The sequence below is a fragment of the Leuciscus leuciscus genome (genome assembly GCF_965113295.1).
Source record: "Leuciscus leuciscus genome assembly, chromosome: 19".
In the NCBI taxonomy this organism is placed as follows: domain Eukaryota; kingdom Metazoa; phylum Chordata; class Actinopteri; order Cypriniformes; family Leuciscidae; genus Leuciscus; species Leuciscus leuciscus.
In genome coordinates this window covers 33,475,183-33,498,232 of record NC_138743.1, presented here as the reverse complement: position 1 = coordinate 33,498,232, position 23,050 = coordinate 33,475,183, and the positions used below count along the sequence as shown (strand labels likewise).

At 37.6% G+C, this 23,050-nt stretch overlaps 2 protein-coding genes and 2 long non-coding RNA genes across 9 annotated transcripts in view; 2 read left to right on the top strand and 2 right to left on the bottom strand.

Moving 5' to 3' along the window:
- The window catches only part of foxo3b (forkhead box O3b), a 31,912-nt gene extending 23,227 nt beyond the window's left edge, over positions 1 to 8,685 (top strand). For both annotated transcript variants that reach the window (XM_082147923.1, XM_082147922.1), the window contains exons 3-4: positions 4,634 to 6,072; positions 6,333 to 8,685. In XM_082147923.1, coding sequence (XP_082004049.1) covers positions 4,634 to 6,058 — 1,425 coding nt within the window. In that variant the 3' untranslated portion in view covers positions 6,059 to 6,072; positions 6,333 to 8,685. The remainder of the gene's footprint in view (positions 1 to 4,633; positions 6,073 to 6,332) is intronic.
- Positions 1 to 23,050, bottom strand: part of LOC309482595 — a 475,034-nt gene that overhangs the window by 18,921 nt on the left and 433,063 nt on the right. The gene's annotated exons all lie outside the window — the stretch shown is intronic.
- LOC309482585 overlaps positions 10,797 to 23,050 on the bottom strand; it is a 23,549-nt gene continuing 11,295 nt past the window's right edge. Inside the window, exons 2-3 of the long non-coding RNA XR_014200321.1 lie at positions 15,497 to 15,667; positions 10,797 to 11,713 (exon numbers count right to left, since the gene is read on the bottom strand). This is a non-coding gene — a long non-coding RNA (uncharacterized lncRNA). The remainder of the gene's footprint in view (positions 11,714 to 15,496; positions 15,668 to 23,050) is intronic.
- armc2 (armadillo repeat containing 2) overlaps positions 21,354 to 23,050 on the top strand; it is a 21,865-nt gene continuing 20,168 nt past the window's right edge. For 2 of the 5 annotated variants that reach the window (XM_082147905.1, XM_082147901.1), the window contains exon 1: positions 21,354 to 22,476. In XM_082147905.1, coding sequence (XP_082004031.1) covers positions 22,271 to 22,476 — 206 coding nt within the window. In that variant the 5' untranslated portion in view covers positions 21,354 to 22,270. The remainder of the gene's footprint in view (positions 22,477 to 23,050) is intronic. The other 3 variants (XM_082147904.1, XM_082147903.1, XM_082147902.1) reach the window with 3 other exon arrangements.

Genomic DNA, 23,050 nt, shown 5'->3' with positions numbered 1-23,050 from the left:
TGGTTTTTATACTGTACAAACTGTATATTCTATTCCCTTACACTAACCCTACCCCTAAACCTACCCATCACAGAAAAGTTTCTGCATTTTTACTTTTTCAAAAAAAATTATTCTGTATGATTTATAAGCGTGTTTCCTCATGGGGACCTCAATTTAGGTCCCCATGGTGACGAGTCCCCATGAGTCAGACACACGCACGCACACACACACATACACAGACGCACGCCCGCACGCGCACACACACACACACACACACACACACACACACACACACACACACACACACACACACACACACACACACACACACACACACTTTGGAACAAGACGCACGCACACAAAAGGAGAGACGTCCTGTGCTGGCTGGAAAACGCACATTTTGGTTGGATGGAATGGAATGTTCTCTCTTTCTCTCCAGCAGTCAAGGCAGCTGGGAAAGGGATGAGGCGAGAGTGGGAGGGTGCGGGTCAGTGTACTTAGACCGTGTATGTTTGCATGCTTGCATTTGTGTATAAACTGCCTTTCTCTTCACCTTTGCTGTGTCAGCAGCAGTGTTAATCTAGTCAAGGAAATTACTAAAGAAAATATTAGTTGATGAGGAGCTTTTTGGTATCATCAACAATAATGAAGATGAGATATATGTATAGAAAAGAAATTAATAGCTTTGTTCAGCAAGGATGCATTAAATTGATCAAAAGTGACAGTAAAGACTATAATTTTAACAAAAGATTACCATTTCAAATAAATTATGTTCTATTCATCGAAGAATCCTAAAAAAAAAGTTACACTGTTTCTACAACATTAAGCAGCACAACTGTTTTCAACATTGACAATAATAAGAAATGTTTCTTGAGCATCAAATCAGCAAATTATTATAATTTTTTTAAGTATCATGTGACACTGAAGACTGGAGTAACGGCTGCTATAAATCCAAACCTTTGAACGGTAGTGTATATTTAAAAGGTAAAACAATTATTATAAACACTGACTTATTGACAAGACAAAATATTGACTTATGTTCTGAAAAGACTATGACTAAAACCAAAATGAACATCGGTCTCAATTTATTTCTAAACGGCTCAAGTGCCCTGAGCTCCCTCCCTCTCAAACTCTTTTTTTTAACTTGTTTTGTCTTTTTCTAACTCTCTTCTGGCATGACCCTTCCTAAAAACATAAACACTAGACTTTGAATGTTTTCATTTCCTTTTGGACACAAACATTATAGCACATATGGAACCAAATACTCAGAAGGCCAGTGCTTGGGTTTGCTAAGAAGTAAGATTTCTGGAAATGCAACATTTGTTTGTGTACACAGACACACACACAACTGCCCTCCATACTCTGTATGTCATTGAAAATCAACCGCAGTGAAATGTTCGGCTGCCAAAACCATATTAACACAATGGCTCTGCCTTGAGTTTACTGCAGTAAGTGTGCGCTCCTGCTGCTGAAATAATGTGTGTGTGCGTGACAGAGAGAGGGAAGGACTTCATGGGTTGAATTAACACGTAAAGATTTAGATTCTTTCTTTCTCTTTTCTTTCCATCCATCTTAATTCGTTTATTATAGCTACTGTCCAGACCTAGACTCAACTGCAACATTAGAACAAACCTACATTTAGATTGTCTCAATATTTAAAATCGACCTTTAATCAATATAATTTTGTTTCTAACACTTTGGTAAGGGTTGGCACGTTTATTTCACTGTGGTTTTGGTTTGGTTGATTTGTGGGCAAATGCCTGCTGGTTGTAGGTTTGTGTAGTCACTGGCTTCCTGACATCACAAAAATGACCAGCCAGAGCGCAATAACATTCACAGAGAGCACCGGATAACCAAAACACATCTCTCAGAAGAAGAATGTGAGTGAAGCCATAGTTGCGTGTGTGTGCATTGCGTGGCTGCTGACATTGATGGATTGTTACCACATGTTGCTGACGGACAAAAAGGTCTCTGTGTTCCAAAGAGTTTCAGTGTGCAGCTGGGCGCTTAGTTAACAGCCTCCCCTACACTCACATGTGTGCTGAGAGATAGTACACATCGTACTGACTAGACATTTAAACAAAATGGGTTCAATTTAAACACAACAGGTGAAAACGGATTTTGCTTTAGATTTTGCAATCTTTTTAGCATTAACAGAAAAATAGTTTGTGTCCCATTAGTTTCAGGCTGAAAGGATTAGCTTTGCGGATTAAGTGCAGGTATGTATGGAAGCTTGTTTCCGCCACTGAATAATAAATAAATAATAATAATTGCGACTTTTTATCTCACAATTCTGACTTTTTTTTCTCACAATTGCGAGATATCAAGTCAGAATTGTGACTTTTTTTCTCAGAATTGCGAGAAATGAAGTCAGAATTGCAAGATATAAACTCGCAATTGCGGGATATAAAGTCACAATTCTGAGAAAAAAGTCGCAATTGCGAGATATAAAGTCGCAATTGCGGGATATAAAGTCACAATTCTGAGAAATAAAGTCGCAATTGCGAGATATAAAGTCGCAATTCTGAGAAATAAAGTCGCAATTGTGAGATATAAAGTCAGAATTGCATGATATAAAGTCGCAATTGCGTGTTATAAAGTCAGAATTGTGAGATATAAAGTCAGAATTGCATGATATAAAGTCGCAATTGCGTGTTATAAAGTCAGAATTGTGAGATATAAAGTCGCAATTCTGAGAAATAAAGTCGCAATTGTGAGATATAAAGTCGCAATTCTGAGAAATAAAGTCGCAATTGTGAGATATAAAGTCAGAATTGCATGATATAAAGTCGCAATTGCGTGTTATAAAGTCAGAATTGTGAGATATAAACTATTCTCTGGTAAAAAAAAAAAAACCCCTTAGAATCCCTTTTTTTCCCTTAGAATTGGACTTTATATCTCACAATTGTGAGTTTATATCTCACAATTCTGAGAAAAGATGTCAGAATTGCGAGATATAAAGTCGCAATTGCGTGTTATAAAGTCAGAATTGCGTGATATAAAGTCGCAATTGCGAGAAAAAAAGTCTGAATTCTGACTTTATAACACGCAATTGCGACTTTATTTCACGCAATTCTGACTTTATAACACGCAATTGCGACATTATTTCACGCAATTCTGACTTTATATCTCGCAATTCTGAGAAATAAAGTCAGAATTGCGAGATGTAAACTCGCAATTGTGAGATAAAAAGTCGCAATTATTATTATTTATTTATTATTCAGTGGCGGAAACAAGCTTCCATAGGTATGTGTTTTCTGACTGAGAGTATAAATATAGGGTTTACTGGGTGTGTGCTTTGCACTTCATCTCATAGTTTGTATATGGGGCGTAGTGAGCATTTTATTGAGAGTGTAATGCGTATGGATACTGTTATGTTTCAGCCGGGGGCTTCCTCCACAAATAAAAAATAATAATAGTTCAAGGGCAGTGGAGCTGCTATGAGTCAGCTCTGAAACGTCAAGACACTGATACTCTGACAATCAAAACACACATTGGCACTTAATAAACACTTATTAAGAACCTCTCCTGAGGGCCTTACCTAGAGCAGGATTACGCAATAAGTGTGCGCAAAAAGTTGAAATAAATGAGGTATATGCTTGGAAAGACAGGAGAAAATGTACTGCATTTGGTGTAAATGGCACAAGTTTGTTTTTGGTTTCAGTGCCACAAGTTTGTTTAGAGCTGCCAAGAAAGTGGAGGAAGAAAATGAATTGGTTTTAATGACTTCATTCACAACATGCTGCTCCATTGAGGTTTTAGTCATACCCTTACGCCTCTTTTCCCTCACACACACACAAACATTATGTCATTAATCTCTAGAGGGACTTGGCACTGTAAACACCGGTATCCGTGGTATCGCTCATCATAGCTCAACACACACACACACGCACGCACGCATCTTGTGAGTCATAAGACGGGGTACTTCAGTTTAAAAATGTGACATCAACATGAACTAAGCTCTGTATCTGTGATAGTTATAAATAACAAGGCACACTGTATATTAGAATGTATATAATCATTTACATTTTTAGCATTTATTGACTTCTGTATATCCCACTGCAGCCTAGTGCATTATTGAGGGGGAAAAAGATAATGTTATAGAAATGTAAGCTGTTTGTTCTGCCAAGGTTACCGGCAGTGTAACCTCTTGAGATCACATTGTACTTGTAATAACACAATGGCATCCATTTTCCACTGGTTTCCTATTCATTAGCACTGAAAAGTACCTGTTTATTAGTTGTCATGAGATGGGTTGGAGAACTATATTGGTCTCTTGTATGTTAGATCAATTGTCTGTATGATCTGTATAGATCTTTTTCGTATTTTCTCAACAAAGCTGACTTGTGACACCAGTAGTTCTCATTTTGCACAAAATAGTGTAAATATGTACTAGGGATGTCATAGTGAGGACATTTTCACACCGATATATAAACTTGCGACAACTCTGGTATTACCAATAACATCGAGGGTGGTGGGGGGGCTTTTGAATGCGCACTCGCTTTTTTTAGTTTTTGCTTTTAAATTCGCAATCACAAATATTCTGTGTCTATAGGCCTATAATTTGCAGGCATCAGGAAGTGTGTGTGTGTGTGTGTGTTGGAATGATTTATAACCACCTGTTTTCTCTTGTCTCTGTCTGCTCTCTTTCTAGAACTCCATCCGACATAACCTGTCCTTGCATAGCCGTTTCATCCGTGTACAGAACGAGGGAACTGGAAAGAGCTCGTGGTGGATGATCAATCCTGAAGGCGGGCGGGGAGGTAAAGCGCCAAGGCGACGTGCAGTCTCCATGGACAATGGTAACAAGTACACCAAGACTGCTCGTGGGCGTGCGGCCAAGAAAAAGGCAGCGCTGCAGGCGGCCCAGGAGGGTTCGCTGGAGAACGTATCTGCTGGTGGTCTGTCCAAGTGGCCAGGAAGTCCCACTTCCCGGAGCAGCGATGAACTAGAATCCTGTTGGACTGACTTCCGCTCGCGAACTAACTCCAATGCTAGCACCCTGAGTGGCCGCCTGTCACCTATTCTGGCTAATCCAGAGCTTGATGATGTCCCAGACGGCCCACCCCTGTCCCCAATGCTCTACTCCAGCCCCAGCAGTCTCTCTCCTCCCTCATCATCTTCATCAAACTCCAAAACGTGCCCAGCAGAACTTCCAGGGCTAGCTGACCTGACTGGCACAATGAATCTCAATGAGGCAGACAACCTAATGGTCGATCTGTTGGACAACATCGCTACACAAGTGCAGGTTGTTCAAGGGTCTTCTAATTTCAGTTTTGGCTCCAAGAGCACTGCATCACCCCCAAGCTCCTCATCAACCCAAACTGTGAGCAACAACACCGGAGGATTCAGTAACCCTATTTTTGGGCCTCCAGCAGTAACCCTGCGTCAGACACCCATGCAGACCATCCAGGAAAACAAGCAAACATCATTTTCTAGTGTTTCTTGTTTTGGAAACTCACTTCAGGAGCTGCTGAATTCTGATTCACTGATCTCACACAGTCATAGTGACGTTATGATGACGCAGTCAGACCCACTTATTTCACAGGCCAGCACTGCCGTCACCTCACAAAACTCCCGTCTTCGCAATGGCCTCATGCTTCGTAATGATCCCATGATGTCATCATTCAGTTCTGTGCTCAATGGGCGAAGCGGCCACCTCCAGAACAAGCAACACCATCAAGGGCCCAAATCCCAGGGTGCTTTGCGTTCCCTCTCCAACAACAGGACGCAAAGTCTAGTTAATGATGCTAATAATTTAGTCTCCACAAAGCAGCACCTCCAGCCACAGCCCTCCATGTTGATGACCGAGACATCGCTTTACTCTGGCCTGAATGGAAGTAACGGGGTAGGGATCTGTCACCCCTCGGGACCAGATCGTTTTCCCTCAGACTTGGACTTGGACATGTTTAACGGCAGTCTGGATTGCGATGTGGATTCCATAATCCGCTCTGAACTAATGGACTCTGATGGACTGGATTTTAACTTTGATGCATTGGTGCAAAACGCTGTTAGTCTGAATCCTGTGGGAAACTTCACTGGGACAAAACAGTCCAATCAAAGTTGGGTGCCTGGCTGAAGGCAGTCGCTTAGGTGAGCCAAAATAAAGTTTATAAACATAGCTGTCCATGCCATGGAGAAACAAAGAGACAAATAAAGAAAGACCAACATAAATAACAAAAGTGTTTCAATATAGTTGTACTGTTGGTGTTTTTTAGATCCATTATTACAGGAAATAAACATTTTGTAAGCGGCCATTCACAAACGGCTCCTTATTACTGTTCAGGATGTGTTTTGCTGATCTTATTAAATTTATTTAATACAAAGCAATACTTTTTTGTCTTTCTCTCTAGGTTCAGAACTGCAGAGAAAACAACCAATAATAAAATAACAACTACAAGAATCCTGCAAAAAAAAAAAAAACATCCAAAAGACTTGAAGTCAATCTTTGCCAAGATTGCTGTCTGCGACAAGCACTGGATGATATGCCTGTTTATACAGGTCCATCTGTAAAAGCAGACCCAGACTATTACAAAAGACTGCCCAATGGAGAAACACAAACTAACAGTGAACTCGCAGATCATTATGCAATGTTTGAAAATATCCCACTGTTAGAGGTGAAGTAATCTAAAAATGAAATGTTTAAATAGGCCTGTTGTAGCTTTTCTGTCATAAATTTAGTTTTCTTGGCTGGGGTCTCGCTCTGTTTTTCATTACAATTTTGTACAATGATTGGCTACTTCTGTTATCCTCTAAGCACTAACTGTATAGTCATGATCAATATAAGAGTACACAAGTAAGAGGTGAAGAGTTGACCTGAAAAGTTTCAGAGCACAGAGCTTGACAGTGCACTTCATCAATTGTTTTGTTTTTAATTCACTATTACCATACAGTAGTTAGTTCCCAATCTGAAATATAGTTGCCTCATAATAATACTTCATACATTTTTTTGTGATTGAATATAACCTTATAAGGAGTAATTAATTTGTGTGTACTGTCTGTAACTGTACAAAAAAAAAATGGTAAAATTGAAAGCTTAGCGGGTGGAGGCGTCGTCTTTAGCCAGCAAAGCTATGTTTGGACTTCTCGCATATAAATGTAGCCAAAAGTAATGAATAAATAAACATTAACTTGCATTGTGGACATTTCCATGCCATACCAGGTGCTAAATGATCAGTGTTGATCCCTGTCCTTTATTAAGGCCATCTGTGTTTCCCTGGCCACAAGGACATAGCATAATTGATTAGGATTAGTGATTAGCATCATGGCAACATTCAATGGTGGATGGGCCTTTCCTCTGGAAGCAATCTTTACTGAGCAAAAACAATAAGCTATCTTTTGTACATTTGCCAAATTACTTGAAAATGTAGGAGATGCTGGCAGCCAAAATCACAAAAGACACAGTGAAATTTGGGGACTTTTCTGTCTCTGTATGCAAAATGCATCACTATTGCTCAGGGGAGAGTGGGGTCTCCATTACAACATCAGGGCCTCGTCTTGAATTAACTGCAACCTGGCTGTACACAATTTCAGAAATGTTTTATGAACATTTGTATATGAACAACAGTCTTCTGAAGTAAGGAGATGAAGCAACAGGAATCCATCCTGTGTTGATGTCAGTTTATTAATGTCTTTATTGTTCCATTGTGCTCAACTATTATCACAAATCATGTACAAATCCTAATGTTCTGTGTTTCTGTCCCCCAGAGAGGGTTACCTTTCACTGCATACTTCCATGTATGCATGCATGTAAATGTACATATGCATCGTGTGCAATGCATATATATGTATACATCCTGCTATACTTATAAAATGTAGTGATAATACAAATATATCTTTCAAAGTCCACGTGTTGAACAAAATAATGGAATTGTTACATGGGGAGTTGGACAGACATGGTTGCAGGGGTGTCAAACTAAACGTTACTGTGTGCATTTAACTTTTTCAGAGTGCATGCACCAATACATGCACTTCACAAACAAACAAAGTCCAGAATTTATATTCTCCTGCTCGAATAACCAATAATGTGTTATAACAAAAGGAGAGCAGATGAAATGTAATCATTTCACACACCTTTCGATAAAATGCTTACAAATGTGTTAATTCGACATTGACATGAAAAGAGAAGTTTAGATGCAAGAACATGCAACACTGTAAATTAAAGCATTTAGATGTCCTGCTATGGCAAAAAATGTACGAAACAACGAATATAATATGAATTTACTTAAATGTACTTGTGCGTTTGACACACCTGCTTTACACCATGATTCCACACCCTAAATCTTCTGCTTTCATCATATTTATTTTTCAGACTTACATTGTAACTGATGATATCCAGTATGCAATGAATTGGAAAAAATCACCCATATAAGACAGCTGAACATTGTAAATTATTCTCAAAAACTGCCTTGCATGTATTACTTACACCTCTAAAAAATGTTTCAGGTGACCATTTCAGATCCTCAAACATTACAGGTTTTATTTACTATGCCCATCATGATAATCAGAAAATACCACTGTACCACATTTTACCACCCTGATCGTAGCCTTCCTCCCTTGCCTCTCTTACCTTTGCTCTTTTACCTCTTATCTTATGGCTTCTCTACTAGATGTTTGTGAGTATTTTTCCTGTGTACTCCATTTTGAATTGTAATCTAGTTTGTATAAGAAATGGCGCGCATGTAAATAAAGCTTGGTTGAGCTATATGTCTCTGCTGTTCTTTTAAGTTATTAAACGTTCAATAAGTCCCAACATGATGCAACTAAAAATTCCCAATAATGATTTGATGTTGTAAAAATCTTCCAGACTCATATAGGGTATTTTGTAGCTTTCATTGGAATTTTTTTTTTTTTTTTTTTTGGTTCAGCTACCTCTTTAAACAGTTGTCTCAAGGCTATATTCTTTGCAAATTAATACTTTTGTCAAATGTTACATTGAACCTTGGGATGTTCCCTATGGTGCAATGACAATATATAAAGCCTCATTTAAACCTGATTAACTGGACTTTGGTACTTTGGTTGTTCAATTTATTTTTAATAGCATATGTTCTCTATATATATATATCAATAAAAGAGTTCACAAATGGCTTATATATACACAAGTCACATGTGACACGCTTAACAGCAAATAGAGATTGTTGACTGTCCCTCCCTGATAGAGCCATAAGAAATGTCTGGAATCTGTCCCACTGAAACACAGACACAATCACGGGCCATTACACCTTAAGGTCAAGGGTTGTTGCATAACTTTAAGGGCAAATCTGTTTTGCCAATACTGTGGATCAGAGGTTTGTGTATTCAAGGTGTGCTGTTTGCTGTGGGAACAGTATGCCGACTCAAATCTGACTTCAAAGTTAAATGGTCTTCTTCATCAAAATTCATAATTTAAAATAAATCTTGTTTTAAGACTCAGTGTTGTTTTTTTGTTAAGTTAAACTAAAAGTAAAACTATTACATTTTCTCCCCTGATAATTGAAATAAAGCTGAAATAAAATATAAATATTAGATGAAACGGCATAAACAAAAATTAAGAAATAATAGAAAAAATAAAAATAGTCACGTGCGAGTATATCAAAATATCGATGATGACAGATAAGTAACAGTATGAGCAATTAGGTGTGTATGGCATTGTTTTATAATAGTGCATTTGTGTGTACACAACAAATAATGTGAGCTAAAAAGGGCCAATAGGCATTTACATTGTGAATCAAGTGCATGCCATGAATGCCTAAACCTCTGACTCCTCAGGTGAGGCCAGACCTGTCATTGCTATGGTCTGACTGGTCAAACTATGTGAGGAGAGATTGATGACATGGGGATTCGAGAACTGGGATGTGGTGTGGTGATGTCATTGCTGAAGGGATAGTGTGACATGGTAAATGAGAGACAGAGAAACTAAAAGAGAGAGAGAGAGCCTGTGTGTGTGAGGGATCTCGGGTTCACTATCCATTAGGCAGTAGAATACAATCTGCCTCAAAGCAATGTGACGTACAGCATTCTGGGATCTGTGACTGAAAACGCCTTTAGGCTTTGTCACACACGTGCGTGCAGTACAGAAGCAGGACATAGGCATGTATACACTCAGCATTTAGAGTTGGGGTGGGACAGGATGATCAACTCATTCAACAGCTAATGAGTTAATTAGTGATTAGTGTAGATTACTTTCTTTTTTCTTCTTTAGTGGTTGTAGCACATCTCATGTTTTAAAGCCCCATACACAGGTCTATGCTGACTGACAGCCTCCAAAACCATCCAGGGAAAAAAGTGCTGGGCAAATCACATCAAGGTGGAATAGGGTTTGTACAATGCTATACTGCAGCAAGATTACAAAGATTATGTCTCTATATTAAACCAATTTACAGCCATCAAAGTGCCGCATCTGTAATAAATTCACTGCTTTTGTATATTTCAAGACAATTACTGTCAGGTTTCAAATGCATCCCGTTCAAATTTCTAAATTTTCCTATTATTATGCATAGGTGTGGACTAAATTTTTTAAATCTCTCCTTAATTTCTCTAATTTAAAGGGATACTCCACTTTTTTTGGAAATAGGCTAATTTTACAACTCCCCCAGAGTTAAACAGTTCAGTTTTACCGTTTTCGAATCCATTCAGCCGAACTCCGGGTCTGGCGGTAGCACTTTTAGCATAGCTTAGCATAGATCATTGAATCGGACAGGACCATTAGCATCTCTCTCAAAAAAATGACCAAAAGAGTTTTGATATTTTTCCTATTTAAAACTCTTCTGTAGTTACATCGTGTATTAAGACCGACGGAAAATGTAAAGTTGCGATTTTCTTTGCGAATTATTACGCAGGAATGAGAGTATAGTTCCTAGCCATATCAGCCTAGAAAATCGCAACTTTACATTTTCCGTCGGTCTTAGTACACGATGAAACTACAGAAGAGTCAAGTTTTAAGTAGGAAAAATATCAAAACTCTTTGGTCATTTTTTTGAGAGAGATGCTAATGGTCCTGTCCGATTCAATGATCTATGCTAAGCTATGCTAAAAGTGGTACCGCCAGACCTGGAGTTCGGCTGAATGGATTAGAAAACGGTAAAACTCAACTGTTTAACTCTGGGGGAGTTGGAAAATGAGCCTATTTCCAAAAAAAAGTGGAGTATTCCTTTAATTCCTCTAAAGTTAATATATTTTCCTGATTTAATTTCCTTAATTATATTAATAACATTTATTTTACTATACTTCGTTGGGGATAAACTTTGTACAATTGTTGCATTTTAGTTCTGTTTTCCTTCTGATTTCCTCTTTCTCAATTATTAAGAATGTAGAATCATATGTTGATAATCCTGGACATCTTTTTAAGATAAAGAGACATTTATAAATAAAGTGTGGGTTCCTCCCTAATTTCCTTGAAATTTTGAATTTTCTTTAATTTCCATAAAATCCTCAATTTAGAAGCATCCACAGTGTTCACTTTAGTAGTGTGCTCTGCACTCCTCTCGTCTCTACGATGTGAAGACTGTCCGAGATGCTGTCCACACACATGTTGGAGATGTAGAACATCAGAAAGAAAACAGTGTTCCCAGAAGAAGTATTTCAGAGTTTAAATACCTATATGTGTAGGCTAAATGAAAAGGAAATTGCAACTGTTTATGGGTCTGTACAAGAGAGATAAAGCGAGAGGAGAACATGGTGGAGGCGAAGGAGAGACGCCCATTAAGCAGCATGATGAATGGACAGGGAAATGTGCAGTTCTGTGATCAGCGAGAACCTGAAATCAATGCAGACACAGAAATCCTTAAGTGAAGGACACATCAATCTACTCAATCAGCTGTGCATTAGCTCGCTCTTTTCAAACAACAGAGGCCTGATCTAATTGCACAGCACAAGATCCTGTGAATCTGTAGTCATTGCAGCCAGCTTCATTTAGTAACTGTGAGCTGTAAGCGTGAACCAGTCACAAAGACTTAATCCATGCATGTTTTAGTATGTCTCCTCTTTTATTGCCCTGTGCCGCATCTCAGAAAGAAGTAAATAATGTTTAATGTGGTTTAGTCTCAATTTATTGCCAACATCATATTCATGTAGTCAACATGCGTTTGATTTTCTGCATTATTTGGCGTAAAGGTGAAGAGGCCAAGACTGTATTATGCCCTATAAAGCCATATACAGTATACTGGTCCAAAATTGTGCCACAATGGAATTATTTAGATGTTTTTCCATGCATAAAGTTAGTTTTTTTATATTAATTATTATTATTATTATGTAATAATAGGCCTATGTTTATGTTAGTGTTAGTGTTTTGTGTCTTATGTGTCTTATGTTACTAGGTCACAGTTGCTGGATAACTCAATTTTATCAAAGAACAGTGATCTGAGAAAATGCACCTGTCACAAGTGATTTTATTTGCCACATTTTGTGAGGATTTATGCAACAAGTTTTCGTTACAACATTGAGTTTGTTCAAGTTATATTTTAACGAGAATCAGAGTAGTTCTTACAATTCGTTTTATATCATATATTTTGTTGAGGTTCCTAAATATTTACCATCCAAGTTGAAAAATTCTAGATCATCCATACAGGCCAAAAGTTTGGACACATTACTATTTTTTATGTTTTTGAAAGATGTTTCTTCTGCTCATCAAGCCTGCATTTATTTGATCAAAAATACAGGGAAAAAAATGTAATATTGTGATATATTATTACAATTTAAAATAATTGGTTTTCAATTTATTATACTTTAAATTATCATTTATTTCTGTGATGCAAAGCTGAATTTTCAGGATCATTACTCCAGTCTTCAGTGTCACATGTGACATCTAGTCTATCACATGATCCTTTAGAAATCATTCTAATATTCTGATTTATTATGAGTGTTGGAAACAGTTCTGCTGCCTAATATATTTGATGAATAAAATGTTAAAAAGAACTGCATTTATTCAAAATAAAAAAATATTTTCTAATAATATAAATCTTCTTTACAATCACTTTTTATCAATTTAACACATTCTTGCTGAATAAAAGTATTGATTTATTTTATTTCAAAAAAAGAAAGAAAAAAAATCACTGACCCCAAATTACTGACCAGTAGTGTATATTGTTGTTACAAAAGATTTCTATTTTTAAAACATTTCCTTCTTTTTTTATATATTTTTTTTATTCATCAAAGTATCCTAAAAAAGTATCACAGGTTATGAAAAAATATTAAGCAGCAGAACTGTTTCCAACTTTGATAATGAATCATCATATTAGAATGATTTCTAAAGGATCATGTGATAGACTGGATTAATGATCCTGAAAATTCAGCTTTGCATCACAGAAATAAATGATAATTTAAAGTATAATAAACTGAAAACCAATTATTTTAAATTGTAATAATATATCACAATATAAAAAAAATTCTGTATTTTTCATCAAATAAATGCAGGCTTGATGAGCAGAAGAAACTTCTTTCAAAAACATTAAAAATAGTAATGTGTCCAAACTTTTGGCCTGTACTGTATATTAAAACATCTCTCTCAAACACACACACACATGCAAATGTGTGTATGTCAGGGAAGAGAGAAGGAAACAGCCAGCACTGGATATTGCTATAATGTCCAACAAAGATTCTCTACCATCTGATCCTTGATCCTATTCTCCTATTCCTTTCATCTCTCAGTGGCCATTCTCTCTCTTGGACTATTCCTTTCTTTTATTACAACCTCTCTCTGTCACTGAGACAGAATAAATGAGTCCCTATGCTTTGTGAGACAATAGAGAGATAATCTACTGTACACAATCTGTGCCCTTGGTGATTTCTGACATGATTACTAAAGGAAAATAGGCCAAAGTCATGATTTATTAGCACCATCATGTGCATCTCTCACATAACATAGACATATTCACCCTGACCCTTCTCACACAGACATACACACACCAACCATCCAACTGCACACTCATCTCTTTGTTTCCCAGGCCAGATGAGAGCTATAGATTCTATTCATTACAGAGCATACAGACCCACGGACATGAGCATGGGAATAAAATCACAGAGTAATGTACTGTAGATGGGGGGGATGAGAAAGAAGGATAGAGGGAGAAATAGATAGAGCACATTTATGACAGTCCTTAGGGAACCTTCTAATCAGCAGTGAAGGGGGATATAGGGCTGTACCTACATAAATCTTTGGTCAGGGGAAAGGGGGAAGGCAAACAGTAGTGTATAGCATCCCACAAACACAATGCACAAAGACAAAGAGTCCCATTGTGTTCACATCCAATGAAATCCTCAAATAAACTTAAGAAAATAATCATTAAAAGGAAGTCCTGTACCATACTATCAGTGTTGGCTGACTATATGTACAGTACTTCATCATCCACATACTGTAAATGCGTGTCAGGTGACATGGGTGTCAGGTGACAGTACTAAATCATATCACCTGCCATTATGACTGCAATAATTAAGCTCTAATGAGTGTTAGCTGTGCCATCATTCCATGACTGGAACATTCCATCCAATTATCTAACAGCAGTATTAGTGTGTGTTAGTCTGATTATACCTTTACATTATAGGTGTATAGCTGGGTTGAAAAAAATTGGACTTTTTTGGCTCAGGGTGTGACAATATTGTCCTGCACATCCGTAGAAGGGTGTCAGAGGTATGTTGCATTGACAAAAGTAAAAAAAAAAAAAACCTTAAAAAAAATATTGCCCAATTGGGGTAAAAGATATTGGGGCAAAAATGACCCTGTATAAGTTGTTGGGGGTTTTTTTAACCCAAAACTGCTGTTTTACCTGAATATCAGCACAATTGTAAATGTGATACTTATACAACGATTCTGAAATTAATATGAAGTGACTAATATATTGTCAATATTGTCTGTTTTTGGTCTGCTTTGCAACAAAAATATTTCCAAAAAAAAAGATACATCACTGCTTTATCCTTATCAACTCTGAGCAATACACACAGGTGTTACAATACTGAAAGATCAGTTGAGTGTGAATGATTCAATGACACATTCATAAAAGCAGTCACTTGCTTTGGTCATGAATGAATAAGCCGTTCTGAACAAATCGGTTGAATGACTCAATGACTCACTCATTAATACAGTGACTTGCCGCCACCTACAGGCAGTTTTAGTTTCATATTCAAACAAATTATGTATTTTTTTTCCCCAATCATTTAACTTTTCTATATACAAAATATGCAACTGAAATCACAGTTCAAATGCCTTCATGACGGCTATGTGCAGCAGTGTAAACACATCTAAATGCCATTTCAGATGCAGATTCTGTGCCAACTCTGCAGTGCAAAGGTGGATGTTGTTGATACTGATTTCATTTGATTGGTAACAGCCCTATAGTATCTTATTATTGTAACTGAATTTAACACACAAAAAAATCATACATTTAATAAGTTTAGAAAAATGCCCTTATAGAGGTAAAAAACACCCTTGGAAATCAGTTTAAATCAGTTTAAGTGTAAATATCACTACTTAATAGAAAAGTTAATTTCTGTCACTGCTGTCATCATTCATTCAACCTCAAATTCCATCCCATCACCCTTCACCTACCTTAGCTTAGCGTGCTCTGCATTGTATCTTGTGCAACCGGAACTGGATTCATTGCTATAGCACCCCACTCAGAGCTCGCAGAACAAAGTGAGAGAGTGTGTGTCTGACTTTTCTGGACAGCAGATGAGTCAATCAGCAGTCTGTCGTCACTGCGTCATAATCAAAGCCACTCTGTTAGGAAAGAAAATGGCAATGTCAGCTGCTTGTTCTCACAATTTTTTCTCTCAGCAAATTAAAATGTTAGATGGAAAGCACAACAATTGTTTCTAAACACAATACAGATCTCGCCTATATTTATGTTCATGTTAATTCCAAAATACTACAGAGGTTTATACATAAAAATGTTATATATATACCGTGCCCTCCACAATTATTGAACCCCCTGGTAAATATGATCAAAATTGGCTGTAAAAAATAAATCTGCATCGATTATCCTTGTGATCTTTCATTCAAAAAATGTGCAAAATTCTAACCTTTCATTGAAGTAAAAGAATTGAAAGTGGGGGGAAATCACATTATGAAATAAATGTTTTTCTCCAAAACATGTTGGCCACAATTATTGAAACCCCTAGAATTTTTTACGAGTAAAATATCTCTGAAGTATATTCCCATTAATATTTACCTTTTTTAGTACACCAGGGTGACTAGGAACATGAAACTGTCCAGCTATGACTTCGTGTTTCACAGGAGTTTAAATATGAGGAAACACAAAGGCCAAATCCCCTTAATCATCCATCACAATGAGTAAAACCACAGAATACAGTTCTGATGCGTAGCAAAAGATTGTTGAGCATCACAAACTAGAAAGTGGCTGTAAGACAATAGCTAAAGAATTGAAAATCCCCATTTTGACCATCAGGGCAATAATTAAGAAGTTATAACCAACTAAAGATGTTATGAATCTGCCAGGAAAAGGACGTGTGTCTATACTGTCTTAATGCACGGCGAGTATGAAAGTTTGAGTGGCCAAAGACTCTCCAAGGATCACAGATGGAGAATTGCAGAGATTAGTTGAGTCTTGGGGTCAGAAAGCCTAAAAAAAAAATTATCAAACAACCCCTACATCCCCACATGTTGTTTGGGAGGGTTTAAAAAAAAAACTCCTCGCTCCTCCAAAAACAAATTCCAGCAAATTTAATTGTCAGACACGACTGGATCTTCAAACAACACAGGGTTCTGTGGTCAGATGAGACTAAAACAGAGCTTTTTGGCAGCAAACACACTAGATGGGTTTTGTGAACACAAGGATAAAAAGTACCCCATGTGTACAATTTAATATACCATTGGATCTTTAATGTTGTGGGCATATTTTTCTGCTGGAGGTCCTGGACTTCTTGTTCAGATACATGGCATTGTGGATTCTATCAAATATCAACAGATAAAAAATCAAAACCTGACGCCTTCTGCTAGAAATCTTATAATGGGCCGTGGTTGGATCTTCCATCAGGACAACGATCCAAAACAAACATCAAAATCAAAACAAAAATTTGTTGTGGAGCACAAAATGAAGCTTCTGCCATGACCGTCTCAGTCCCCTGACCTGATGAGTGGGCTGAACTGAAGAGGAGAAGCACCAACATGGATCTGGGAATCTGAAGGATCTGGAGAGATTCTGTGTGGAGGAATGGTCTCTGATCTCTTGTCAGTTATTCTCCAAATTCATCAGGCATTATAGGAGAAGAGTCAGAGCTGTTATCTTGGCAAAAGGAGATTGCAAAAAGTATTTAATAAAAGGGTTTCAATAATTGTGGCCAACGTGTTTTGGAGAAAAACATTTATTTCATAATGTGATTTTCCCCCCACTTTCAATTCTTTTACTTCAATGAAAGGTTAGAATTTTGCGCATTTTTTGAATGAAAGATCACAAGGATAATCGATGCAGATTTATTTTTTACAGCCAATTTTGATCATATTTACCAGGGGGTTCAATAATTGTGGAGGGCACTGTATATATATATATATGAAGAGTTCAGATGCAAAAGCCTCTAAGTGCCATCTGATATTTTCTTCTAGAATGATCATTTTTATAAAGCTTGTATATTTAAGTTAAGTAATTTCACTTAAATGACAATTAATAGGTAATTTGCATTGCCATTTAAGTGAAATTATTGAACTTAAATATACAAGCTTGATAAAAATGATCATTCTAGAAGAACATTTCAGATGGCACTTAGAGGCTTTTGCATCTGAACTCTTCATATATATATATATATATATATATACACAAGATCTGTTCCACCATTGGTCAGAGCACTGCCCACAAGGCTATGGCTCCAACAGCAATGTAATTTTTACCCTGACAGTCTATCCTGGCCTAGTGTACATGCTTGAAGATGTGTTTTTATTTATGCTGAGTGGACTAAAACTTGTCTGGTACGACACACAGGTATTTTTATTTGTGTCAAGCGAGGTAGAACAAGTGATTGAGTATGTGTTGGGAAGAGACAATGACAGCAATGTATTCTGGGATTTGGTTACTTGTACCACTGAGGCATGACAATCTGAACAATCCCCAGCTTAGTCAGTGACATTTCCAGCCACGTTTGTTCCTCTATCCTACTTTCACGGATCAAACACAGATAAATATGCTAAGCAGCACATGATCTACAACAGCCAGACAGGCCTAAAAGTGACGGACCTTAATTATCCCATTGTATCCCAGTTGAGAACTTCCTTTCTTCCCTATTGGACATATATCAAAGTGAAACGAATAAATAATTGATAATAAACACTGCAAAATTGCATTAAAAAAAAAGACTTGTCAAATTTGATTTCATGGTTTCGCATTAAAGGGTTAGTTCACCCAAAAATGAAAATTCTGTCAGTAATTACTCACCCTCATGTTGTTCCAACCCCGTAAGACTTTCGTTCATCTTCGGAACACAAATTAAGATATTTTTGATGAAATCTGAGAGCTGTCTCACTCCTCCATAGGCTTCTAAGGGACTGAAATTTGCTGGCCCAGAAAAGTTATTAAAGAGATCGTTAATATAGTCCAAGTGACTCCAGTGGCTCAATCTTAAGTTTATAAAGCGACGAGAATACTTTTTGTGCGCAAAAAAAACAAAAATAACGACTTTATTCCACTATTCATTTCATTCTCTCTGGGCCTCGAGTTGGTTCACGTAGTGTTTTTGCGCAGCGCGTCAGTGTTGTACGTGACAGGCATTACACACATGACCAGCGTCGGCCAATAGTGAGCCTACGTGGTGACGTGTAACACAGACGAGCTGCGCAAAAACACTATTACCCCTTTTCCACCAAAAAAGAACTGGTTCGGAACTGGTGCTGGTTCAAAGTTGGTTCAACTTGCGAACCTTCTCAGAACCGGTTTGTTTTTCCACTGACTAGAGCCCAGCGAACGACGTCGTTACGTCACTGTGTACGTTGCCATAGGCTACGTCTTAGCTTTCCTAGAAACACTTGCGCCAACTTCAAGCACAACAATTACAATGGCGGACTACATCGTCTTTCTGCAAATGTTTCTCCTGGCTTTGCGATCCTATATTGGGGTCAGAAGAAGACGTTTAGAACACATTTGTGCTGCTCGTCTGGATTACTATAGACGGAGGTTACGTTCGAGAAGTTCGACAATAACCCCGCCCCCAGCCCCAGACGCAAGCATGACGTGATAAAAGAACGGTTCTAGTCCAGCAAAGAGTTGGTGCCGCTTTGGAACCAATTTTCCTGGCCGAGAACCGGTTCTTTGGCTGTCGAAACACAAAGAACTGGTTCGCGAGTAGGCACCGGCTCCGAACCGGCACCAGCACTGCCTTGGTGGAAAAGGGGTATCTGTGAACCAACTCGAGGCCCAGAGAGAATGAAATGAATAGTGGAATAAAGTCGTTATTTTTGTTTTTTTTGCGCACAAAAAGTATTCTCGTCGCTTTATACACTTAAGATTGAGCCACTGGAGTCACTTGGACTATATTAACGATCTCTTTAATAACTTTTCTGGGCCAGCAAGTTTCAGTCCCTTAGAAGCCTATGGAGGAGTGATCCAGCTGTCAGATTTCATCAAAAATATCTTAATTTGTGTTCCGAAGATGAACGAAAGTCTTACGGGGTTGGAACAACATGAGGGTGAGTAATTACTGACAGAATTTTCATTTTTGGGTGAACTAACCCTCTAAGTCTGCACGAAAGCAAATGTTGAAATCTCTTTGTGCTTGGTCAAAACAAAAACTGTAGTGCTTCTCGACCACATGTTGACACAAGCTCAAAGTGTTTGACAGTTCTTTCTTTGTGTAAAGTCTAAGCAAACACATTGCTTAAACTCCTCGTAATACATTCGTGAACCATCACTGCGTTCTCCTTATCACCAGGTGAGGGAGTCAATGTGTGTCCAAAGACTGCCCATAAGGAACTGGTTGCCAAGGAGACAGCAGCCAGAAAAATGATGGTCCTTGCAAAATAAACCAATTTACCTCAGTGACGTAGAAGAAGAGCATCCAGCATCAGTGGTGTGTGTGTGTGTGCGTATGTGTCAAGGTTCACAAGATAATTAAATTCACACCACTCATGCAGCCCTCTAAATACAGATGTGCGCACCTTATGTGAGCCTTATCAAAAATCTGACAGGCAGAAAAAATGCAGTGCACTTTACATAATGTTATCAAAATTGCCATCCTTGGCACCACACTCCCCTAGTGACAATGAAAGAGGGCAACCATATCTATGCAGCCATTGGCCAATGAGCACTCTTGTACTAACTCCTTATTGGCTAGCCCCTCCAATCACATCACACCAGTGAGGCGTCTTGTATCCATGAGAATGAAGCTTGTAGAGTTATTTAAATCTAACCAGACGGCTCATACATGCATTTAACTTCATGAGGAACAGAGAAAGAGGTGTACGTATAGTGTGTTAGACAAACCATTTTAGTCTTGCTTGCAGAGTAGTTTTGAAATAACCCACTAAACAATGTGAGATGATAATTTAAACACTGCATGAAGAAAATGTTCTTATTCCTTCATATATGTAAATTTTCTTATTAATAATATTAATAGGCAGTCTACAGTAAGTCAGTCAGGATGTTTGATGTCTCTAATATACAATTCAGCCAATGGGTGGACAGATTCTCAGAAGACTTAAATGTTTGTGGAAAATGACTATTTTAAAACCACAACAGACAAAACAGATGTCTCAGTTACAAAAGACAAACACATTATCCACTATTTGCATGTGTATACTCTATTGAAGGGATACTACACCTAGACAATTTAAATGGTCATTTACTCACCCTCAAGCTGTTCCAAACCTGTCTTAGAGTTTCTTTCTTCTGTTGAACACAAAGGAAGATATTTTGTCTGGTTACTGACATTCTTCAAAATATCTTCTTTTGTGTTCAACAGAAGAAAAGAAACTCACACAGGTTTGGAACAACATGAGGGTGAGTAAATGATGACAGAATTTTCATTTTTGGGTGAACTATCCCTTTAAAAGTTACCTACTTCAAGAAACCTGAGATATTTCTGAGTGGAAAATACTGTCCTAATTAGAACAAGGCTAAAACTAGTAGCTTTAAATTCCTCTTGTATGTGTCATTCTGGGTGGTTAAGTATCAGCTCACTTGTTATCTCTCGGTTACGTGTGGCCTCGTGTCTCTGTGGGCCTGAATTTTAGGATTTTGCATTGAACACCAGGCATATGAGTTTTGGGGAGGAATATGAATAAAGCCTTAATTTAGTTTAATTCTAAATAAAAAAATAAATGTACTTTGTTTTCGTTACAATAGACCTGTCAAAGTGTTTGAATGATCTTGAATTGAAAAATGGTCTCACCTTTTTTCGTAGGAAATGTGTCATGGTTGATGCTCACAAGATTTAAAACACACCTATATATTAAGGTAATCAACTCTCTATGTAATTACGGGTAATGAATCCTTATTACTTTGTTCTAACTCTTAAAAATGAAGAGAAAATGGCAAAGAAATTTGTAAAAAGGCAGTAGGTTTCACATAACAAAAGCCTCCGTGTGTCACATGACCATGCGCGTGGCCGTGATTGACTCGGTGGTGGTGTGCGTCCCTCTTTCTGTTGTCACACACGCTCATCTTTCCGGATTAAAGATGATGTATTTAAAACCGTGAAACCCAGGCTCGTTTGGAAATCAAGGTAAAGGGTAATTTTTTCTGTGCTGGCACTGCCTAAAAGAGCAAGTTTTCCGATGAAGTCGGCTGCAAGCAACGCTTCATACTAATAATAGTGTCGTAGATTATTGTTGTTGTTTTGTTGGTTTCCTGAATTTAAGATATCGAATCGAGTTGTTTATTGTACGAGTTTTTTCTTTAGTTTATTTTTTACGTTATAATTAAATGTTTTGTTTTGCTACACCCGAGTTACTGTAGCAGCGTTATGTGTTTCCAGGGTGACAGTGCGTGGACGCGCATTCTTGTCTTGCACTGAATGATGACTCCGGTTAATAAACAGTTGAACACGTGTTTGGGGGGTGCATTTAAAATGTAAAATCTAGTTAAATAAAAGTAATAAAATATAAAATATTGAAAACTAGTCTTACAGGACAGCAAACCACTGTGAAGACTGAGGTAATATAAGAATGTCAGAAAAATATGCAGTTAAGTCTGCTATAGATTTCTGGGACAGCTAAATCTTTATATTTACAAGAGGCTGTTAATTTTATTTAAAATATAAATGCTCCACTTCCTTTTATCATAGTTATGCCTCTTTCCAACCAGTTTTGGTTATAGCATAGTGGTCAAGGTCTCAGGCTTTTGATACTGGTACACATCCCTATGGATCAAGCATTTCTGGGATGGAGCTCCAGCAGGACAAAAGTAAGCAGATCCACATGAGCCCTGGCCTCAGGAGACAGACAAGTGCTGAGATCGTGTCAGAGGCTCGTCGCTCTCTCAGGACTCTTGCCACACAGCGACCTTTCACACCTCAGGAGAAGCATCGGCAGCTCTTTGGAGAATCCTCTTCTCGTGCACATGATGGACGACCACCATCTGCATTCAGGTAAAACAACATCAGATATAATAAGCTTATTTGTTTATCACCTCTTTTGCATGTATTTAATGCTTATTATAATATAATTGAATGGATTTTTATTATAGAGTGCAACAGTACCCGCCTACGTTTTCAGCAGCCTTGGTTCTGAAATTATTTTCCCCATAGGGATTTAAAAAAAAAAAATCTTCATTTAAGAGCTATAAGCCATGAACCGAACCAACCAGCTACGAGGTGAATCACTCACATCATTACAAACTTTGATTTGAAGCAAAAAAGTATTTGAAAATTAGACAGTTAATAGTTAATGTGAGAAAGAACTACAATCCCATGAAGCGATTGATGTATATAAAACTATTGATTAATAACTTCTTTTTTTTTTTTTGCAGAATCATGGGTAATGTACTGTAGGTTTTCATGAATTTTTCTATTAAACACGTTTAGGCTATTTAAAAATTAAGTCTTTAAGTTTATTATAATAATAATAATAACCTTTATTTTCTATAGCGCCTTTAAATGTACATCTCAAACCGCTGTACAGAAACAATTAAAACAACAAAGATACAGCACAAAAAGATACATA